At 45.6% G+C, this 21,504-nt stretch overlaps 1 protein-coding gene across 3 annotated transcripts in view; it reads right to left on the reverse strand.

Annotated features, from left to right (window-relative positions):
* The window catches only part of wdr62 (WD repeat domain 62), a 60,900-nt gene extending 39,396 nt beyond the window's left edge, over positions 1 to 21,504 (reverse strand). For 2 of the 3 annotated variants that reach the window (XM_042297727.1, XM_042297726.1), the window contains exons 1-9: positions 21,213 to 21,503; positions 20,247 to 20,338; positions 19,795 to 19,857; positions 18,144 to 18,201; positions 11,788 to 11,958; positions 9,878 to 10,015; positions 9,568 to 9,750; positions 1,838 to 1,998; positions 887 to 1,076 (exon numbers count right to left, since the gene is read on the reverse strand). In XM_042297727.1, coding sequence (XP_042153661.1) covers positions 887 to 1,076; positions 1,838 to 1,998; positions 9,568 to 9,750; positions 9,878 to 10,015; positions 11,788 to 11,958; positions 18,144 to 18,201; positions 19,795 to 19,857; positions 20,247 to 20,338; positions 21,213 to 21,350 — 1,194 coding nt within the window. In that variant the 5' untranslated portion in view covers positions 21,351 to 21,503. Of the gene's footprint in view, positions 1 to 886; positions 1,077 to 1,837; positions 1,999 to 9,567; positions 9,751 to 9,877; positions 10,016 to 11,787; positions 11,959 to 18,143; positions 18,202 to 19,794; positions 19,858 to 20,246; positions 20,339 to 21,212 lie in introns of all 3 variants that reach the window. The other variant, XM_042297725.1, reaches the window with a different exon arrangement.

The raw sequence follows: 21,504 nt of genomic DNA on the forward strand, positions 1-21,504 counted from the left end.
AGTGAAATGCTGAATACAACAGGTGTAGTAGACCTTACAGTGAAATGCTGAATACAACAGGTGTAGTAGACCTTACAGTGAAATGCTGAATACAACAGGTGTAGTAGACCTTACAGTGAAATGCTGAATACAACAGGTGTAGTAGACCTTACAGTGAAATGCTGAATACAACAGGTGTAGTAGTCCTCACAGTGAAATTCTTACTTACAGGCTCTAACCAATAGTGCAAAAAAGGTGAACAATAGGTAAGTAAAGAAAGAACAGGCTATATAACAGTAGAGAGGCTACATAACAGTAGAGAGGCTACATAACAGTAGAGAGGCTACATAACAGTAGAGAGGCTACATAACAGTAGAGAGGCTACATAACAGTAGAGAGGCTACATAACAGTAGAGAGGCTACATAACAGTAGAGAGGCTACATAACAGTAGAGAGGCTACATAACAGTAGAGAGGCTACATAACAGTAGAGAGGCTACATAACAGTAGAGAGGCTACATAACAGTAGAGAGGCTACATAACAGTAGAGAGGCTACATAACAGTAGAGAGGCTACATAACAGTAGAGAGGCTACATAACAGTAGAGAGGCTACATAACAGTAGAGAGGCTACATAACAGTAGAGAGGCTACATAACAGTAGAGAGGCTACATAACAGTAGAGAGGCTACATAACAGTAGAGAGGCTACATAACAGTAGAGAGGCTACATAACAGTAGAGAGGCTACATAACAGTAGAGAGGCTACATAACAGTAGAGAGGCTATATAACAGTAGAGAGGCTACATAACAGAGAGGCTATAATTGTCTCCATCCATATGATACAGAAAACACCTATATTGAAGCTGAGAAATGCCTGAGTATCAACAACCAAGACAGCACACACACACCTCTAGACTCCAGACACAGCCGCTGTGGTAGAGGGCAGAGTAGACCTTCCCTACATTCTTGATGTCACGGACGTCCCAGACATACACGCTGTGATCGTTGTACACACAGGTCAGGTGACGGGTTACAGGGTCAAAGGTCAAGGCTAGGGTGTCTGGGTATTCTGCCTTGGGGTCGGCAACAAAAAGATGCCTGTAAGGAGTCAGGAGAAATCAGGGAGAAAAAAAACACAATACATTATTCTAATACAATCTAAAAAAGCAGACCAATATCATCATGCTTCTCCGGTGTCCAGACACCGGGACTGCTGTTCTAAGAGCCAATGTAGGCTTGATCCCAAAAAAATGTGGTCGGAGAAACCGCATGGAAGGTGTCACCCAATTTTGGAGCCTCCGGACTCATGCCGATGTCAAATTGAGCGCTGCACCTCATCGCTCGGAGCCTCGCAAACGTTTTGACAAGGCCGAGGGCTCCGTATAGCTCCGCAGCGACATGATTGGTTGATGGTAGGTGGAGGGCGGGGAGGTCCTGTATAAACACCAACTCACTTCCTTGACAACTGCCCTGCGCAAAAAAGTATGAATGTTCGGACTTCTGCAGAGGCCGAATCGCCGTAAATTCTTCACGGTCGATGCGGACGTTGGATTGACCATGCAGTGCTTTTCATTCTTCACTGACTCCAGGCACTGAAGCATCCACTGGTCATACGACTGACTATAGAGTGCAGAGCTTCAGTTTCTGGATTCACCCGATCGTCAACTCATGTCTGTGTTTCATCTTTAATGAGGAGTATCACTGGGACTAATGTCTCTTCCTGTCTGTTTCATCTGTAACGTGTCACTTGAGCATCTGTTAACCTCCGTCGGTCCCTCTTTCTGTGTGACGCATCATAAAAATAAAAAAACATGCATGTAATGTCCTGCAACCACATGACCAATCAGACAATACTTCACCCTGGCTGAAGGCCCTGTGTGATGTCCACTCCCAGGCAGTGTGGCCGGTGCAGGGAGGTGATGTAATGAAGGTTCTGGGGGCTGAAGAGTCGGACGGTACCATCTGCACAGCCACAGAAGATAAATACTTCGTTCACCGACAGACAGCGAGCAGAGGTGGTCTGGAAAGAGAGAGACAGACAGAGAGAAAGAGAGAGAAAGAGAGAGAGAGAGAGAGACAGAGAGAAAGAGAGAGAGAGAGAGAGAAAGAGAGAGAGACAGAGAGAGAAGATGGTTAAGACCAGCGGTTCCCAAAAATAGGGGTTGCAAACCCATGTGGGGTCACCTGATATGAAAATGGGGTCATGGGAGTATCCAAATCCAGGGAAAAAGCACAAAACACACATCCAGTCCATTCAGACCCCAGCCCTTTTCCCACATTTTGTTACATTACAGCCTTAGTCTAAAAAATGGATTAAATTATTGTTTCCCCTCATCTACAGACAATATGCAATAATGACAAAGCAAAAACAGGTTAAGACATTTTTGCTATTTTTATTTTTAATTACAGAAATACCTTATTTACATAAGTATTCAGACTCTTTGCTATTGAGCTCAGGTGCATCCTGTTTCCATTGATCATCTTTGAGATGTAATACATGTATCACTAGCCACTTTAACTATGCCACTTGGTTTACATACTCATCTCATATGTATATACTGTACTCGATATCATCTACTGTATCTTGCCTATGCTGCTCTGTACCATCACTCATTCATATATCCTTATGTACATATTCTTTATCCCCTTACACTGTGTATGACAGTAGTTTTTTTTGGAATTGTTAGTTAGATTACTTGCTCGTTATTACTGCATTGTCGGAACTAGAAGCACAAGCATTTCGCTACACTCGCATTAACATCTGCTAACCGTGTGTGTGACAAATAAAATTTGATTTGATTTGATTGAGATGTTTCTTCAACTTGATTGGAGTCCACCTGTGGTAAATTCAATTGATTGGACATGATTTGGAAAGGCACACACCTGTCTATATAAGGTCCCACGGTTGACAGTGTATGTCAGAGCTAAAACCAAGCCATGAGGTTGAAGGAATTGTCCGTAATATTCTCTGAATGCCAAGTGTCACATCTGGAGGAAACCAGGCAACGCTCATCACCTGACCAATACCATCCCTACGGTGAAGCATGGTGGTGGCAGCATCATGCTGTGGGGATATTTTTCAGTGGCAGGGACTGAGAGACTACGTAGTCAGGATCGAGGGAAAGGCTCTCAGACTGGGGCGAAGGTTTTACCATCCAACAGGACAACGATCCTAAACACAAAGCCAAGACAACGCAGGAGTGGCTTCGGGACAAGTCTCTGAATGTCCTTGAGTGGCCCAGCCAGAACCCAGACTTGAACCCAATCCAACATCTCTCCAGAGATCTGAAAATAGCTGTGCAGCGACGCTCCCCATCCAACTTGACAGAGATTGAGAGGATCTGCAGAGAAGAATGGGAGAAACTCCCCAAATACAGGCGTGCCAAGCTTGTAGCGTCATACCCAAGAAGACTCAAGGCTGTCATCGCTGCCAAAGGTGCTTCAACAAAGTACTGAGTAAAGGGTCTGAAAACGTATTTACATAGAATCATAAAAAAATAAAAAAAAATTGCAAACATGTCTAAAAAAAACAGTTTTTGGGGTATTGTGATGTCATTATGGGGTATTGTGATGTCATTATGGGGTATTGTGATGTCATTATGGGGTATTGTGATGTCATTATGGGGTATTGTGTGTAGATTGATGAGGGGGAAAAAACTATTTGATTAATTTTAGAATAAGGCTGTAACGTGACAAAATATGGAAAAAGCCAGGGGGTCTGAATACTTTAGGAATGCACTGTACATAATCTTTGTATCTCTAAATCATTGTAATGTGGTTAACCTTAATCTAAATGAAAATTATTCAAATCTAAAAAAGATCCAATTCAACTGAGAGCGCCCTTAGATCATGAGAAAAGCTATGAAACCACACTACAGCAGAGACCGATATTACCGTCCGCAATTGACATGGTGAAAACTGTGGAGGCAGAGACACAGAAACTCACATCAGTACCTTTATCAGAGAACGCTGCTAAACAATGTATTGCTAGCAATCAAGAGGAAACGGACTGAACGAATCAAAAAAACATTCCCTGGCCTATGCTCTCAAAATAGATGAACGTTTGCTGTGAGGGCTGAGATGCCCATGCATTGACTTTTGTTCTGTCTACATGTCAGGGGGATGCTATTCACAAGGACATAAATGCTCCGTCTCACAAGCAAAAAAAACGGCACACGGGATGTACTTCCGGCGCCGACAGAGATGGCCGCCTCGCTTCGCGTTCCTAGGAAACTATGCAGTTTTTTGAATTTTTACGTGTTATTTCTTACACTAGTACCCCAGGTCATCTTAGGTTTCTTTACATACAGCCGACAAGAACTACTGAATATAAGATCAGCGTCAACTCACCATCAGTACGACCAAGAATATGTTTTTCGCGACGCGGATCCTGTGTTCTGCCTTACAACCAGTGTAACCGAGTGGATCACATGCAGCGACCAAAAAAAAAACGACTCAGAAAAAGAGGGAAACGAAGCGGTCTTCTGGTCAGACTCCGGAGACGGGCACATCGTGCACCACTCCCTAGCATTCTTCTTGCCAATGTCCAGTCTCTTGACAACAAGGTTGATGAAATCCGAGCAAGGGTAGCATTCCAGAGGGACATCAGAGACTGTAACGTTCTCTGCTTCACGGAAACATGGCTAACTGGAGAGACGCAATCCGAAGCGGTGCAGCCAGCGGGTTTCTCCACGCATCGCGCCGACAGAAACAAACATCTTTCTGGTAAGAAGAGGGGCGGGGGCGTATGTCTTATGGCCAACGTGACATGGTGTGATGAAGGAAACATACAGGAACTCAAATCCTTCTGTTCACCTGATTTAGAATTCCTCACAATCAAATGTAGACCGCATTATCTACCAAGAGAATTCTCTTCGATTATAATCACAGCCGTATATATCCCCCCCCAAGCAGACACATCGATGGCTCTGAACGAACTTTATTTAACTCTCTGCAAACTGGAAACGATTTATCCGGAGGCTGCATTCATTGTAGCTGGGGATTTTAACAAGGCTAATCTGAAAACAAGACTCCCTAAATTTTATCAGCATATCGATTGCGCAACCAGGGGTGGAAAGACCCTGGATCATTGTTACTCTAACTTCCGCGACGCATATAAGGCCCCGCCCCGCCCCCTTTCAGAAAAGCTGACCACGACTCCATTTTGTTGATCCCTGCCTACAGACAGAAACTAAAACAAGAAGCTCCCACGCTGAGGTCTGTCCAACGCTGGTCCGACCAAGCTGACTCCACACTCCAAGACTGCTTCCATCACGTGGACTGGGAGATGTTTCGTATTGCGTCAGACAACAACATTGACGAATACGCTGATACGGTGTGCGAGTTCATTAGAACGTGCGTTGAAGATGTCGTTCCCATAGCAACGATTAAAACATTCCCTAACCAGAAACCGTGGATTGATGGCAGCATTCGTGTGAAACTGAAGGCACGAACCACTGCTTTTAATCAGGGCAAGGTGTCTGGTAACATGGCTGAATACAAACAGTGCAGCTATTCCCTCCGCAAGGCTATCAAACAAGCTAAGCGCCAGTACAGAGACAAAGTAGAATCTCAATTCAACGGCTCAGACACAAGAGGTATGTGGCAGGGTCTACAGTCAATCACGGACTACAGGAAGAAACCCAGCCCAGTCACGGACCAGGATGTCTTGCTCCCAGGCAGACTAAATAACTTTTTGCCCGCTTTGAGGACAATACAGTGCCACTGACACGGCCTGCAACGGAAACATGCGGTCTCTCCTTCACTGCAGCCGAAGTGAGTAAGACATTTAAACGTGTTAACCCTCGCAAGGCTGCAGGCCCAGACGGCATCCCCAGCCGCGCCCTCAGAGCATGCGCAGACCAGCTGGCCGGTGTGTTTACGGACATATTCAATCAATCCCTATACCAGTCTGCTGTTCCCACATGCTTCAAGAGGGCCACCATTGTTCCTGTTCCCAAGAAAGCTAAGGTAACTGAGCTAAACGACTACCGCCCCGTAGCACTCACATCCGTCATCATGAAGTGCTTTGAGAGACTAGTCAAGGACCATATCACCTCCACCCTACCTGACACCCTTGACCCACTCCAATTTGCTTACCGCCCAAATAGGTCCACAGACGATGCAATCTCAACCACACTGCACACTGCCCTAACCCATCTGGACAAGAGGAATACCTATGTGAGAATGCTGTTCATCGACTACAGCTCGGCATTCAACACCATAGTACCCTCCAAGCTCGTCATCAAGCTCGAGACCCTGGGTCTCGACCCCGCCCTGTGCAACTGGGTACTGGACTTCCTGACGGGCCGCCCCCAGGTGGTGAGGGTAGGCAACAACATCTCCTCCCCGCTGATCCTCAACACTGGGGCCCCACAAGGGTGCGTTCTGAGCCCTCTCCTGTACTCCCTGTTCACCCACGACTGCGTGGCCATGCACGCCTCCAACTCAATCATCAAGTTTGCGGACGACACAACAGAGGTAGGCTTGATTACCAACAACGACGAGACGGCCTACAGGGAGGAGGTGAGGGCCCTCGGAGTGTGGTGTCAGGAAAATAACCTCACACTCAACGTCAACAAAACTAAGGAGATGATTGTGGACTTCAGGAAACAGCAGAGGGAACACCCCCATCCACATCGATGGAACAGTAGTGGAGAGGGTAGCAAGTTTTAAGTTCCTCGGCATACACATCACAGACAAACTGAATTGGTCCACTCACACAGACAGCATCGTGAGGAAGGCGCAGCAGCGCCTCTTCAACCTCAGGAGGCTGAAGAAATTCGGCTTGTCACCAAAAGCACTCACAAACTTCTACAGATGCACAATCGAGAGCATCCTGGCGGGCTGTATCACCGCCTGGTATGGCAACTGCACCGCCCTCAACCGTAAGGCTCTCCAGAGGGTAGTGAGGTCTGCACAACGCATCACCGGGGCAAACTACCTGCCCTCCAGGACACCTACACCACCCGATGCTACAGGAAGGCCATAAAGATCATCAAGGACATCAACCACCCGAGCCACTGCCTGTTCACCCCGCTGCCATCCAGAAGGCGAGGTCAGTACAGGTGCATCAAAGCTGGGACCGAGAGACTGAAAAACAGCTTCTATCTCAAGGCCATCAGACTGTTAAACAGCCACCACTAACATTGAGTGGCTACTGCCAACACACTGTCAATGACACTGACTCTACTCCAGCCACTTTAATCATGGGAATCGATGGGAAATGATGTAAATATATCACTAGCCACTTTAAACAATGCTACCTTATATAATGTTACTTACCCTACATTGTTCATCTCATATGCATACGTTGATACTGTACTCTATATCATCGACTGCATCCTTATGTAATACATGTATCACTAGCCACTTTAACTATGCCACTTGGTTTACATACTTATCTCATATGTATATACTGTACTCGATATCATCTACTGTATCTTGCCTATGCTGCTCTGTACCATCACTCATTCATATATCCTTATGTACATATTCTTTATCCCCTTACACTGTGTATGACAGTAGTTTTTTTTGGAATTGTTAGTTAGATTACTTGCTCGTTATTACTGCATTGTCGGAACTAGAAGCACAAGCATTTCGCTACACTCACATTAACATCTGCTAACCATGTGTATGTGACAAATAAAATTTGATTTGATTTGATTTGATGTTCCTATACTGGGGGGGGGAAATTAAATAATTCCATGGGATCGATTGGTCGGCTTTTGCACACATGGGGTTCCATCTATGGTGGGACAGGTAGCAGGCCTCTACACTAGTTATGAATGGGTCTCCCTCTGTGGTGGGACAGGGAGCAGGCCTCTACACTAGTTATGAATGGGTCTCCCTCTGTGGTGGGACAGGGAGCAGGCCTCTACACTAGTTATGAATGGGTCTCTATGGTGGGACAGGGAGCAGGCCTCTACACTAGTTATGAATGAGTCTCCCTCTGTGGTGGGACAGGGAGCAGGCCTCTACACTAGTTATGAATGGGTCTCTATGGTGGGACAGGGAGCAGGCCTCTACACTAGTTATGAATGGGTCTCTATGGTGGGACAGGGAGCAGGCCTCTACACTAGTTATGAATAGGTCTCTATGGTGGGACAGGGAGCAGGCCTCTACACTAATTATGAATGGGTCTCTATGGTGGGACAGGGAGCAGGCCTCTACACTAGTTATGAATGGGTCTCTATGGTAGGACAGGGAGCAGGCCTCTACACTAGTTATGAATGGGTCTCCCTCTGTGGTGGGACAGGGAGCAGGCCTCTACACTAGTTATGAATGGGTCTCCCTCTGTGGTGGGACAGGGTGCAGGCTTCTACACTAGTTATGAATGAGTCTCTGTGGTGGGACAGGGAGCAGGCCTCTACACTAGTTATGAATGGGTCTCCCTCTGTGGTGGGACAGGGAGCAGGCTTCTACACTAGTTATGAATGAGTCTCTATGGTGGGACAGGGAGCAGGCCTCTACACTAGTTATGAATGGGTCTCTATGGTGGGACAGGGAGCAGGCCTCTACACTAGTTATGAATGGGTCTCTATGGTGGGACAGGGAGCATCGAGTGTTGAAAATATGTTTTCGCATTAAGAGGAGCTGTTGTCCTTACCAAGCATGCAGGACAAATACAAAAACATTGTACAGATGTGTGACCGAATCAGGTGGATTGAGAGGAAATCATTTAAAAATGTTAAAAAAGCGAACCATGCCACCTTCCCTCGGCTGCTCTAACAGAAAACAGCATCAGAAAGTGTCTGACACCAGTGCTGACTGTTCACCTCCAACGCTCGGCAGAGCACGCCGGGACCTGCTTCCCAAATCACGTTGGACTGTGATCCTGGCTCAGTCGACATGCCCGCTAGTGAAATCAAACAGCTGATTGAGCTGACACGTGACCCGAATGCTGCAGACAACGCATTCACGGGTCACTAGGGAGGAGTTTAGGTTCCTAGATCAAAAAAGGGGAACACCCTGCCGTCTCCCTCTGAGCATTAATACCGCGTTCAAAACAACTGGAAACAGGGTGGAATGAGATATGACCAGGAAAAATCTATTTGAACGATCATCCAACCTCTTTCTAGAGCTCCGACTTTCTGCCCTGAAGATCACCGACGTCATGATGTGACCTCGTGTATTTTTCCAGAGTTTCCTAGTTGTCTTGAAAGCAACATAAAAACTCATGGTACACTTCTCTCTAGCTCTGATCTGTGTGAAGCTGGATTCAGTGCTCTCGTCTGCATTAAAACCAAATATCCATCCAGGTTAGATGTGACAGCAGGGACCAGGCCTCCTGACTTCGAGACACACCAAGCAACACCCATCTCATTAGTGGTGGTGAGATAAGAGACATAACAGACTGTCGTCATAGCCCCCATGTTAAAAGTATGTGATGGTGAGTTAAGACAAATCAGAAATACTGTTGCAATGTTTTTTAATTAATTGACTGCCACCCCCCCCCCAAAACAAGTTAACATTGGCTGTTCATTTAAAAAAAAATTTTTACCTGGTTGGCGTTGCGAGAATTTTCAGATATTCAAAATAGGGACAGAGAGAGGTTCAGGGGTCAGGGATCAATTAGGGCCATACTGACCTTGAGGTCCACCCAGGCGTCAAGCATCCTCCTGCTGTTGAACTGACACAGCAGGCCAGAGGAAGTGATGCAATAGGTGCTGCTGGCCATGTTGCCCCGCCCACACGACAGACCACAGAACATGCTGTTCCTCTGTTCCCCTAGCAATCCTGATCGGCCAATCAGAGGCACCGTGCTGTTCACCTGGGGGAGGAGCCATAGTAAACATCCAGAATCAACCCATTACTCAGACGCCCCGTATACATGGATGGAGTATAAACAATATGGCATATAAAATACTTAGTAATAATAATAATAACAATGTCCTGACCCGTCTCTCTTTAGAGGCGTCGAGGTACCAGAACTTGACGTGTCGGTTTCCTGCCGTGACGAAGTAGCTGTTGTCTTCAGAGAAGGAGACGGACAGAACCCTGCTTGACACCTTGTTGGACGCTATCACCGTCCCCTTCTACAAAAACACACAGGACAAGAGGGTTTACAAAATCATGTCAGTTTCACAGAGCTCGGGTTATTTTAAGTAACGCAGTAACGATTTCTGTGGCCTCTAGTTGACGGCCTTTGACCAGACTGCTGTCAGAACTGATAACAGATTCCAGGATGCTGTTGTTGTTGTTGCAAAGAACGTTTGGACTATCATTACTCAGTCAGTCTGGACACCCTTCAACAACTTAGCAGACAGATAAAATGACAGGGCAGTACAGACTCTGGGATTCCCTGCCCCTCCCAAGAAGCCTAGCCATACCTTAACTCCAGTACTATCCTCCAGGCTAAAGCCCAGCCATACCTTAACTCCAGTACTATCCTCCAGGCTGAAGCCATAGTCTAGCCATACCTTAACCCCAGGACTATCCTCCAGGCTGAAGCCCAGCCATACCTTAACCCCAGTACTATCCTCCAGGCTGAAGCCATAGCCCAGCCATACCTTAACCCCAGTACTATCCTCCAGGCTGAAGCCACGGCCCAGCCATACCTTAACCCCAGTACTATCCTCCAGGCTGAAGCCACGGCCCAGCCATACCTTAACCCCAGTACTATCCTCCAGGCTGAAGCCACGGCCCAGCCATACCTTAACCCCAGGACTATCCTCCAGGCTGAAGCCATAGCCCAGCCATACCAGTAACCCCAGGACTATCCTCCAGGCTGAAGCCAGGCTAGCCCAGCCATACCTTAACCCCAGTACTATCCTCCAGGCTGAAGCCACAGCCCAGCCATACCTTAACCCCAGTACTATCCTCCAGGCTGAAGCCATAGCCCAGCCATACCTTAACCCCAGTACTATCCTCCAGGCTGAAGCCATAGCCATACCTTAACCCCAGTACTATCCTCCAGGCTGAAGCCATAGCCCAGCCATAGCTTAACCCCAGTACTATCCTCCAGGCTGAAGCCATAGCCTAGCCATACCTTAACCCCAGTACTATCCTCCAGGCTGAAGCCATAGCCTAGCCATACCTTAACCCCAGTACTATCCTCCAGGCTGAAGCCATAGCCTAGCCATACCTTAACCCCAGTACTATCCTCCAGACTGAAGCCACAGCCATACCTTAACTCCAGTACTATCCTCCAGGCTGAAGCCATAGTCTAGCCATACCTTAACCCCAGTACTATCCTCCAGGCTGAAGCCATAGCCATACCTTAACCCCAGTACTATCCTCCAGGCTGAAGCCATAGCCCAGCCATACCTTAACTCCAGTACTATCCTCCAGGCTGAAGCCATAGTCTAGCCATACCTTAACCCCAGTACTATCCTCCAGGCTGAAGCCATAGCCATACCTTAACCCCAGTACTATCCTCCAGGCTGAAGCCATAGCCCAGCCATACCTTAACCCCAGTACTATCCTCCAGGCTGAAGCCATAGCCCAGCCATACCTTAACCCCAGTACTATCCTCCAGGCTGAAGCCATAGCCATACCTTAACCCCAGTACTATCCTCCAGGCTGAAGCCATAGCTCAGCCATACCTTAACCCCAGTACTATCTTCCAGGCTGAAGCCACAGCCATACCTTAACCCCAGTACTATCCTCCAGGCTGAAGCCACAGCCATACCTTAACCCCAGTACTATCCAGCCAGCAGAGTAGACATCCTGGGAATCCAAATTTCAGCAGTTGCCTGGTGCAATGGAACCAATGTAGTGGATAGGAAAAGTACAACTCTATACCTCTGGCACTTAACAGGCTAATGTCTCTGAAAGAAAAACAAACGAACCCATGTCTTTAACTTACCCTCCACTCCCAGACGCTGACGGTCATATCGTGCTGGTAGCCTACGGATACGATGTAGCTGCTGTTGGTTGAGAAGGCCACACAGGCCACCCCGTACTTATGGCACTGTACCTCTGCCACCTGGGCCTGCTCGGCCACGTCCCAAACCCGCACACAGGGCATGTGACCACTCTGCAGAGACAGAACCATCCAGTCAATGATTTGAGCAGAAACAAAAAGGAGAACCAGAGCCCCGGGGGTTAAGCTGAATGCCATGGCAGTTGGGCTGACAGTTTGAGTTGAATCCAGAGCATTCAAGAAACTGTTGAGTCAGCGCTGTGGCAACAATTAACCTCCAAAATAAGAAAAGGTAAAGTTGTGTCAACATTGGGTGTTAAAAGCATTGGGCCAGTAAGCAAAAGTTTGCTGGTTCAAATCCCAGAGCCGACTAGGTGAAAAACCTGTCGATGTGCCCTTGAGCAAGGCACTTAACCCTAATTGCTCCTATTAGTCGCTCTGGATAAGAGCGTCTGCTAAATTATAAACATATTCAAATTAAATGGTTTGTCAATGAACAGGAGAGGACTGTAAAGCAGATTAGAGAAGTTTAGAGCTGGGAGTAGATGACACTAGCAGGTCTTTGCCCACACTAGGAGATGAGGTCGCTGACTAATCATAGCTCTCACCAAGGAGCTGTACATCTCTGTTGCAAAAACAAACTGAAAATAGATTTTAAAAACTTCTACAGGACTGAGGAACACGCCAGGACATGACAAAGAGCTGCCTCAGATAATTATATGCTTCCTTTAAAAAAAAATTAAAAAGGAGGTGCAACACGCAAAAAAAAAAAACACCTACATATTCCTCCTGGTTATTAAAATTCAAAGCTTAAGGGAAGCCCACAGATCAGAATTTGGTCTGGTCGCCTAAAATACTACAATGCAGCATTAAGAACTCGTTAATATAGTTCCTTTAAAAAGGACAATTCCGCCACTTTACAACAAGTTTTTATGCTCATAGTGTACAAAACATTAAAAACACCTGCTCTTTCCATGACAGACTGACCAGGTGAATACCTGTGAAAGCAACGATCCCTTATCCACTTCAGTCAGTGTCGATGAAATGGAGGAGACAGGTTTAAGAAGGATTTTCTAAGACTTAAAACAATCGAGATATGGATTGTGTAGGTGTGCCATTCAGAGGCGGCAGGTAGCTGTCGCGAGAATTATGTTCTCAGTGTTCATAAACCCAATTGAATTAATTACTCAGCCGGAAACCCAGAATTTGTAGGAAACTGATTGGAATGAATCAGACAGAGGCCCAGCTACAATAGTCATGAATGTTTATTTATGAGAGCTCTGCTTATCGCTTCCGGTACATTGGTCTACATACACCTCACGTTTTGTCATAAATGTCCCTCCTCCTCTCAGAACCAATGACAATATAGTTCACAAATCTTCTCCATTGCCTGCCACCTGTTATACAATCTACTACAAGCCCCAGGTTTCTCCCCTCCCTGGGTAGGGAGACTGCCTTCCCTGTTATCAGTTCCACAGTGGTCACAAGTTGTCTTGCCAACAGTCCCTCTTTCTTATGGACAAACATTATTTATCATTACACAGAGACAGGGTAGAATTCTGTTAGTTATAGTTCTATGTTAAATGAATACATCATTTAGTCCTTATTCATAAAATTCATAACAGTAGCCTGGTGGTTAGAGCATTGAACTTGTAACCCCCCCCACAACCCCTCTTTTTACAATGCTGCTACTCTCTGTTTATCATATATGCAGTCACTAACTACACATTCATGTACATACTACCTCAATTGGGCCGACCAACCAGTGCTCCCGCACATTGGCTAACCGTGTCCCATCCACCAACTCCTCTTTTACGCTACTGCTACCCTCTGTTCATTATATATGCATAGTCACTTTAAACATATCTACATACTACCTCAATCAGCCTGACTAACCGGTGTCTGTATGTAGCCTCTACTTTTGTATCCTCGCTACTGTATATAGCTGTATATAGCCTCTCTTTTTACTGTTGTTTTCATTTCTTTACTTACCTATTGTTCACCTCATAACTTTTTTGCACTATTGGTTAGAGGCTCTAAGTAAGAATTTCACTGTTGTATTCGGCGCACATGACAAATAAACTTGGATATGATTTGACTGTCCAAGCAACTATCCAACACTGGAGGCCTATTGGAACCAAGATAAAGTATGACGTTTACAAGTTATTCAATACAAAAATACAGGCTATTTGGAAAAGGCACAATGGCCGTTCCAGAACTTCAACTTCAGTCAGTACACACTCTTTTAAAAGCACTTCGACACAAAGTGGATTGTCATAGCTGTTTAGGAGAGCATTTTTCGCTTACCCGAACCTTAATTATTTAATTAAACTTAGTCTCCTAACCTGCTAAGTTAATTATCCTAACCTGCTACGAAAAAAGTCACTACGGTATCGAAGTGGCATGAAAATAGTAATTCTCAAGTTGGTCAGTGATGGTGAGAGTGGCTTTGCTGAATAGAATCATGGGAGTTTGAGCTTTGAGTAAGCTGATAAATATCATTCTAAAAAGTTTTGGAGCATCTATTTAAAATAACTTCCGGGTGTTATTAGACAAAGACAACCAGAACATAAACAGTGCATTCAGAAAGTATTCAGACCCCTTGACTTTTTACACATTTTGTTACATTAAAGCCTTATTCTAAAATTGATTAAAATGGTTCCCCCCCCCCCTCATCAATCTACACACAATATCCGATAATTACAAAGGCAAAAATTATTTTAGAAATTATGCAAACATAGACAAAAAAAAATGAAATATGACATTTACATAAGTGTTCAGACCCTTTACTCAGTACTTTGTTTAAGCACCTTTGGCAGCGATTACAGCCTCGAATCTTCTTGGGTATGACACTACAAGCTTGGCACACCTGTATTTGGGGAGTTTCTCCCATTCTTCCCTGCAGATCCTCTCAAGCTCTGTCAGGTTGGATGGGGAGCGTCGCTGCACAGCTATTTTCAGGTCTTTCCAGAGATGTTAGATCAGGTTCAAGTCAGGGCCATGCCTGGATCTCTCAAGGACATTCAGAGACTTGCCCCGAAGCCACTCCTTCGTTGTCTTGGCTGTGTGCTTAGGGTCGTTGTCCTGTTGGAAGGTGAACCTTCGCCCCCAGTCTGAGGTACTGAGCGCTCTGGAGCAGGTCTTCATCAAGGATCTCTCTGTACTTTGCTCCGTTCATCTTTCCCTCGATCCTGACTAGTCTCCCAGTCCCTGCCGCTGAAAAACATCCCCACAGTATGATGCTGTCACCACGCTTCACCATAGGGATGATGCCAGGTTCCCTCCAGACGTGATGCTTGGTATTCAGGCCAAAGAGTTCAATCTTGGTTTCATCAGACCAGAGAATCTTGTTTCTCATGGTGCCTTTGGGCAAACTCCAAGCGGGCTGTCATGTGCCTTTTACTGAGGAGTGGCTTCCATCTGGCCACTCTACCATAAAGGTCTGATTGGAAAGATGGTTGTCCTTCTGGAAGGTTCTCCCATAACCACAGAGGAACTCCGGAGCTCTGTCAGAGTGACCATCAGGTTTCTTGGTCACCTCCCAGACCAAGGCCCTTCTCACCCGATTGCTCAGTTTTGGCCAGGCGGCCAGCTCTAGGAAGAGTCTTGGTGGTTCCAAACTTCTTTTAAAAAAGGCTCCCGAGTGGCACAGTGGTGTCAGGCGTTACTACTGACCCTGGTTCGATTCCAGGCTGTTTCACAACCGGCAGTGATTTGGAGTCCCATAGGACAGCGCACATTTGGCCCAGCGTCACCCGGGTTTGGGTTTGACTGGGGTAGGCTGTCATTGTAAATAAGAATTTGTTCTTAATTAACTGACTTGCCTAAGTAACAACAAAAAAACATTACATAAAAAAATTCTAAGAAATAAAAAGAATAATGTAGGCCACTGTTCTTGGACCTTCAATACTGCAGAAGTGTTTTGGTACCCTTTCCCAGATCTGTGCCTCGACACAATCCTGTCTCGGAGCTCTACAGACAATTCCTTCAACTTCATGGCTTGGTTTTTGCTCTGACATGCACTGTCAACTGTGGGACCTTATATAGACAGGTGTGTGCCTTTCCAAATCATGTCCAATCAATTGAATTAACCACAGGTGGACTCCAATAAAGTTGTAGAAACATCTCAAGGATGATCAATGGAAACAGGATCCACCTGAGCTCAATTTCAAGTCTCATAGCAAAGAGTCTGAATACTTATGTAAATAAGGTATCTGGTTTTTATTTTTCATACATTCAAATATATAGATTTTTTAATTGTTTCACTTTGTCATTATAGGGTATTGTGGGTAGATGAGGATTTTATGTGGAAAAAGTCAAGGGGTCTGAATACTTTCTGAATGCATTGTATAGCAGGGAGTTCAAATATGATCAGAAAACCAGACAGGTTATAGAGAGCGCTGACAACGACTGGTCATGTTTGTGTTAAACCACCACAGGGATCCTACTGGAAAATGTCACAGAGAAGCAGTCTCCGGTTTAGCTCACCACTAAACAGTCAATAGACATGAAATTACACTAAAACGGTGTAGGACAGACAGCACTAAATATTTTAGAACACAAATGTTAAGAACCGTCCCAGATATCGACAGGGTTCCTTTAAGAACCGTCCCAGATATCGACAGGGTTCCTTTAAGAACCGTCCCAGATATCGACAGGGTTCCTATAAGGACCGTCCCAGATATCGACAGGGTTCCTTTAAGGACCGTCCCAGATATCGACAGGGTTCCTATAAGGACCGTCCCAGATATCGACAGGGTTCCTTTAAGAACCGTCCCAGATATCGACAGGGTTCCTTTAAGAACCGTCCCAGATATCGACAGGGTTCCTTTAAGAACCGTCCCAGATATCGACAGGGTTCCTATATGGACCGTCCCAGATATCGACAGGGTTCCTATAAGGACCGTCCCAGATATCGACAGGGTTCCTATAAGGACCGTCCCAGATATCGACAGGGTTCCTATAAGGACCGTCCCAGATATCGACAGGGTTCCTATAAGGACCGTCCCAGATATCGACAGGGTTCCTATAAGGACCGTCCCAGATATCGACAGGGTTCCTATAAGGACCGTCCCAGATATCGACAGGGTTCCTATAAGGACCGTCCCAGATATCGACAGGGTTCCTATAAGGACCGTCCCAGATATCGACAGGGTTCCTATAAGGACCGTCCCAGATATCGACAGGGTTCCTATAAGGACCGTCCCAGATATCGACAGGGTTCCTATAAGGACCGTCCCAGATATCGACAGGGTTCCTATAAGGACCGTCCCAGATATCGACAGGGTTCCTATAAGGACCGTCCCAGATATCGACAGGGTCCCAGATATCGACAGGGTTCCTATAAGGACCGTCCCAGATATCGACAGGGTTCCTATAAGGACCGTCCCAGATATCGACAGGGTTCCTATAAGGACCGTCCCAGATATCGACAGGGTTCCTATAAGGACCGTCCCAGATATCGACAGGGTTCCTATAAGGACCGTCCCAGATATCGACAGGGTTCCTATAAGGACCGTCCCAGATTCGACAGGGTTCCTATAAGGACCGTCCCAGATATCGACAGGGTTCCTTAAGGACCGTCCCAGATATCGACAGGGTTCCTATAAGGACCGTCCCAGATATCGACAGGGTTCCTATAAGGACCGTCCCAGATATCGACAGGGTTCCTATAAGGACCGTCCCAGATAACGACAGGGTTCCTATAAGGACCGTCCCAGATATCGACAGGGTTCCTTTAAGGACCGTCCCAGATAACGACAGGGTTCCTTTAAGGACCGTCCCAGATATTGACAGGGTTCCTTTAAGAACCGTCCCAGATATCGACAGGGTTCCTTTAAGAACCGTCCCAGATATCGACAGGGTTCCTTTAAGAACCGTCCCAGATATCGACAGGGTTCCTTTAAGAACCGTCCCAGATATTAACAGGTTTCCTTTAAGAACCCGTGGAAGAAGCCCGCTGGTCATAACAGAAAGTAAAACAACTGTAGGATACACTCCCTACCACCACGGCAACAGTACAGTCAGCTGGAGAGCAGCCAACCATAGACCACTGAGGGCAAGACAGGAGGCTTGTATATCACTTACTGTGACAACAAGTAGAATTTACAGCATGACCTGGTCTCTAGCAGCACAACAGCTTTTATATAACCATCAACCAACTAGTACACACACACACACACACACACACACACACACGTTAGTCCACCGTCTCACTGACTATTATACAAATACAGCAAAGTGCATATACACACCAACCAACATCTTTGTCTTCTTCCGGAACATTTCCAAACACTTACCTCACCAGTGACCAAATACTTTCCATCCTGAGAGAAGGCCAAGGCAGTGAAGGTTTTTCTGGGAAACACAAACAGACAAGCGAATTAATGAGAGAGCAGAGGGCTGAGGCAGAGGAGAGGGCTGAGGCTGGGCTCACATTTACATTAGGGAGAACATTTTACTCAGCAGCAATCTGAAAGGGATTTTAAACTCAGTTTAAAGTTTCAGACATTTTAACTCTGGGAGTTTCCCCTTGACATGTGCATGTGAGCTTCGTACTTTAACCGTTTTATGACCTCCTAGAGAACAGTGAAAGTTATAAAATGTGACATTTGAACTTCATTACTGCCACTCCACATACACCGTAGCATCAACAGCAGAAATCAACAGCAGAAAGCAGCATGTTCTAGGCTGTGGATGGGTAACAGTGTTATGGAACTACACTGTACAGTCCAACAACATGTAGACCCGTATGGATCCACATATCGGTATTGGTTTTTACAAGACCATCTATAACAGTGTTTAAAAAAAATTAAACTAGGCAAGTCAGTTAATAAGAACAAGTTCTTATTTTCAATGACGGCCTTAGGAACAGTGGGTTAACTGCCTTGTTCAAGGGCAGAACGACAGATTTCTACCTTGTCGGCTCGGGGATTTGATCTAGCAACTTTTCGGTTACTGGTCTGATGCTCTAACCACTAGGCTACCTGCCTCCTCTACACTCTAACCACTAGGCTACCTGCAGCCTCTACACTAACCACTAGGCTACCTGCAGCCTCTACACTAACCACTAGGCTACCTGCAGCCTCCACACTCTAACCACTAGGCTACCTGCAGCCTCCACACTCTAACCACTAGGCTACCTGCAGCCTCCACACTCTAACCACTAGGCTACCTGCAGCCTCTACACTAACCACTAGGCTACCTGCAGCCTCTACACTAACCACTAGGCTACCTGCCTCCTCTACACTCTAACCACTAGGCTACCTGCCACCTCTACACTAACCACTAGGCTACCTGCCTCCTCTACACTCTAACCACTAGGCTACCTGCCTCCTCTACACTAACCACTAGGCTACCTGCAGCCTCTACACTAACCACTAGGCTACCTGCCTCCTCTACACTCTAACCACTAGGCTACCTGCAGCCTCTACACTCTAACCACTAGGCTACCTGCAGCCTCCAAGCCCACTCTAATAATGAATAGTGCTAAATGAAATGACAAGTTCTACGAATTGGAATACTTCACTGTCAGTTTTATTCAAGTTTGGTTGAGAATACAACCATAAGAATATAATTAATGTGTTGCCATTCTACAGTCAATCACAAGCAAGTTATATAAAAACATACTGTATAACTTTTACTATTCAGAAACATTTTTAAAAAAGAAATTAGAAAAATATTGTGATATATTCTGGCCATATCGCCCAGCCCCATAACGTACTACACAGTCTCTGTCTACCAAGTCTGTCTGGAGTCACCATGACGAGACTGAGCAATCCCCTCTTGAGTACAGATGACTCGATCAATGTGATGGATTGGAGAAGTTGCACATTTGTCCTAGCCCTGTGTAGTGCACACATCTAATGTATACTTATCAGGACATGACTAAATATGACTTCACCCTAGAAGAGAGAGAGAACAACAATAAAACCCAAGTAAATATCTCACCTTGAAGTGTTGAGGATGTGGGTCTGTTTGTTTTTCTTTGGGTGCAGGATTACAGCAACACACCTGGAATACAAAACAAACTGCATAAAGATGACTAGCTACTGTAACTTTAGTATTTACATAATGTAGCCTATTCAACAGATATCTTCTTTGAAGTGTTAGTTAGTAACAGGTTAGTCAAAGGCCAGTCTTGCAGGTTAGGGTTAAAGACCCACTCCAGCCCCCCTAGAACCTTATTTATCACCTGATTTACATAACAAATGAAACATCTCAATAGGTGGTCCCGGAGTCCTCTGACATGGCACAAGTGTGTGTGTGTGTGTGTGTGTGTGTGAGGGGCAATGACATTATGTTCCCACAAACAAGGAGGAGGCTGATGACATCAGAGAGCACCATTAGACCAACTCTTTGAATTGCCACCACTTGAATTTTGCAATTGCAGCTAGTCTTACCCAGCTGGGTAGGCCACCAGGCCAGTGTTGGGGTCACAGGCCAGCCCACTGCCGTTAGAGGTGGTGATGCCCAGGACCCGCTCCAGAACCACCTGGCACACAAATAGGCAACACTCACTGACATGATGCACAATACAAGCCCACTCTAATAATGGACTAGCTACATCACTGCATATAAAAGTACCATCCAGTATGCATATGTCTCATGCATATATTTTATATTGTGTGTATGCTTCAGGTGACAGAAATCAGGAGGCACTATCAGCTCTGAAAAGTTGATGTAATTCTACATTAATGTGGATATATTGTCTCAAATTCCTACCGACAAAAATGACCAACCAGAACCGACAACCGGTAAAGTATTTTAAAATATGACATTTATTCAACTTTCTGACTTGTAGAGGTCGTGAGAGAAAACTTTCCTGATTCAAACGCCAATTTCTACCGGACGTAGAATTAAAATGTAATTCAGCGTCGGGTTTCCAGGTCAAATAGATTGGTATTCGGTTAACGACTTGACTGTACAGGTTTTTAGCATCACGGTTTCCCGAGTTGGAAGGTGGTATCCGTAATCGGTAGACGGTTCTGATGGAAAGGGTTGAACCATCTACCACCTTCCAACTCGGAAAGACCTGCTGAATCGCCGAATAGTTCCCAATAAAAAGTGTTCAATCCAATTGTTTGAAAAAGTCTAATAATTCGCGGCCCTATTTAGTATTAACTTAACATATGGGCTGCTTCTTTACAGTTACTAGCTAACGTTAATGTTAAACGATAGTGTCTTCGCTAACTCCCAACTAGTTGACAACAACCATCTGACTATAAGTTAGCTACATGTTTGGCATGTGAAGAAGCCAGCCAAGACCAAACGAAAAAAAACATCTAGCCTTCAAGAGGCACTTTATGTTACAGAACAGAAGTTAGCTAGCCCATTTAGCTACCTAGAAGACATGATAATAAACATACCCGGTTGTGTGTAGTCCGCCTTTGACTTTGTTGTCGACTTTTCCGTCGCATGTTTGCGGCTGCAGGAGCAGCATTCACATTGCTAACTCTTTTTGTAACCCTGGAGGTAAATGAATTTATCCCCGCTCCCTCCGCCATAGTGACAGAAATTATTCAAGATTTAGCCAAGACGCTTTGCTACTTCACTGGCTGATAAATCTCAAAATGATGATCCCGTTCGTGACTAACATTAGCCTAAGTTGCTAGGCACTTTTAGATCCTCATCCGCACAGCAACCAACAAAAAATATGTT

This window comes from Oncorhynchus tshawytscha, linkage group LG14 (assembly GCF_018296145.1).
Source record: "Oncorhynchus tshawytscha isolate Ot180627B linkage group LG14, Otsh_v2.0, whole genome shotgun sequence".
NCBI lineage: Eukaryota > Metazoa > Chordata > Actinopteri > Salmoniformes > Salmonidae > Oncorhynchus > Oncorhynchus tshawytscha.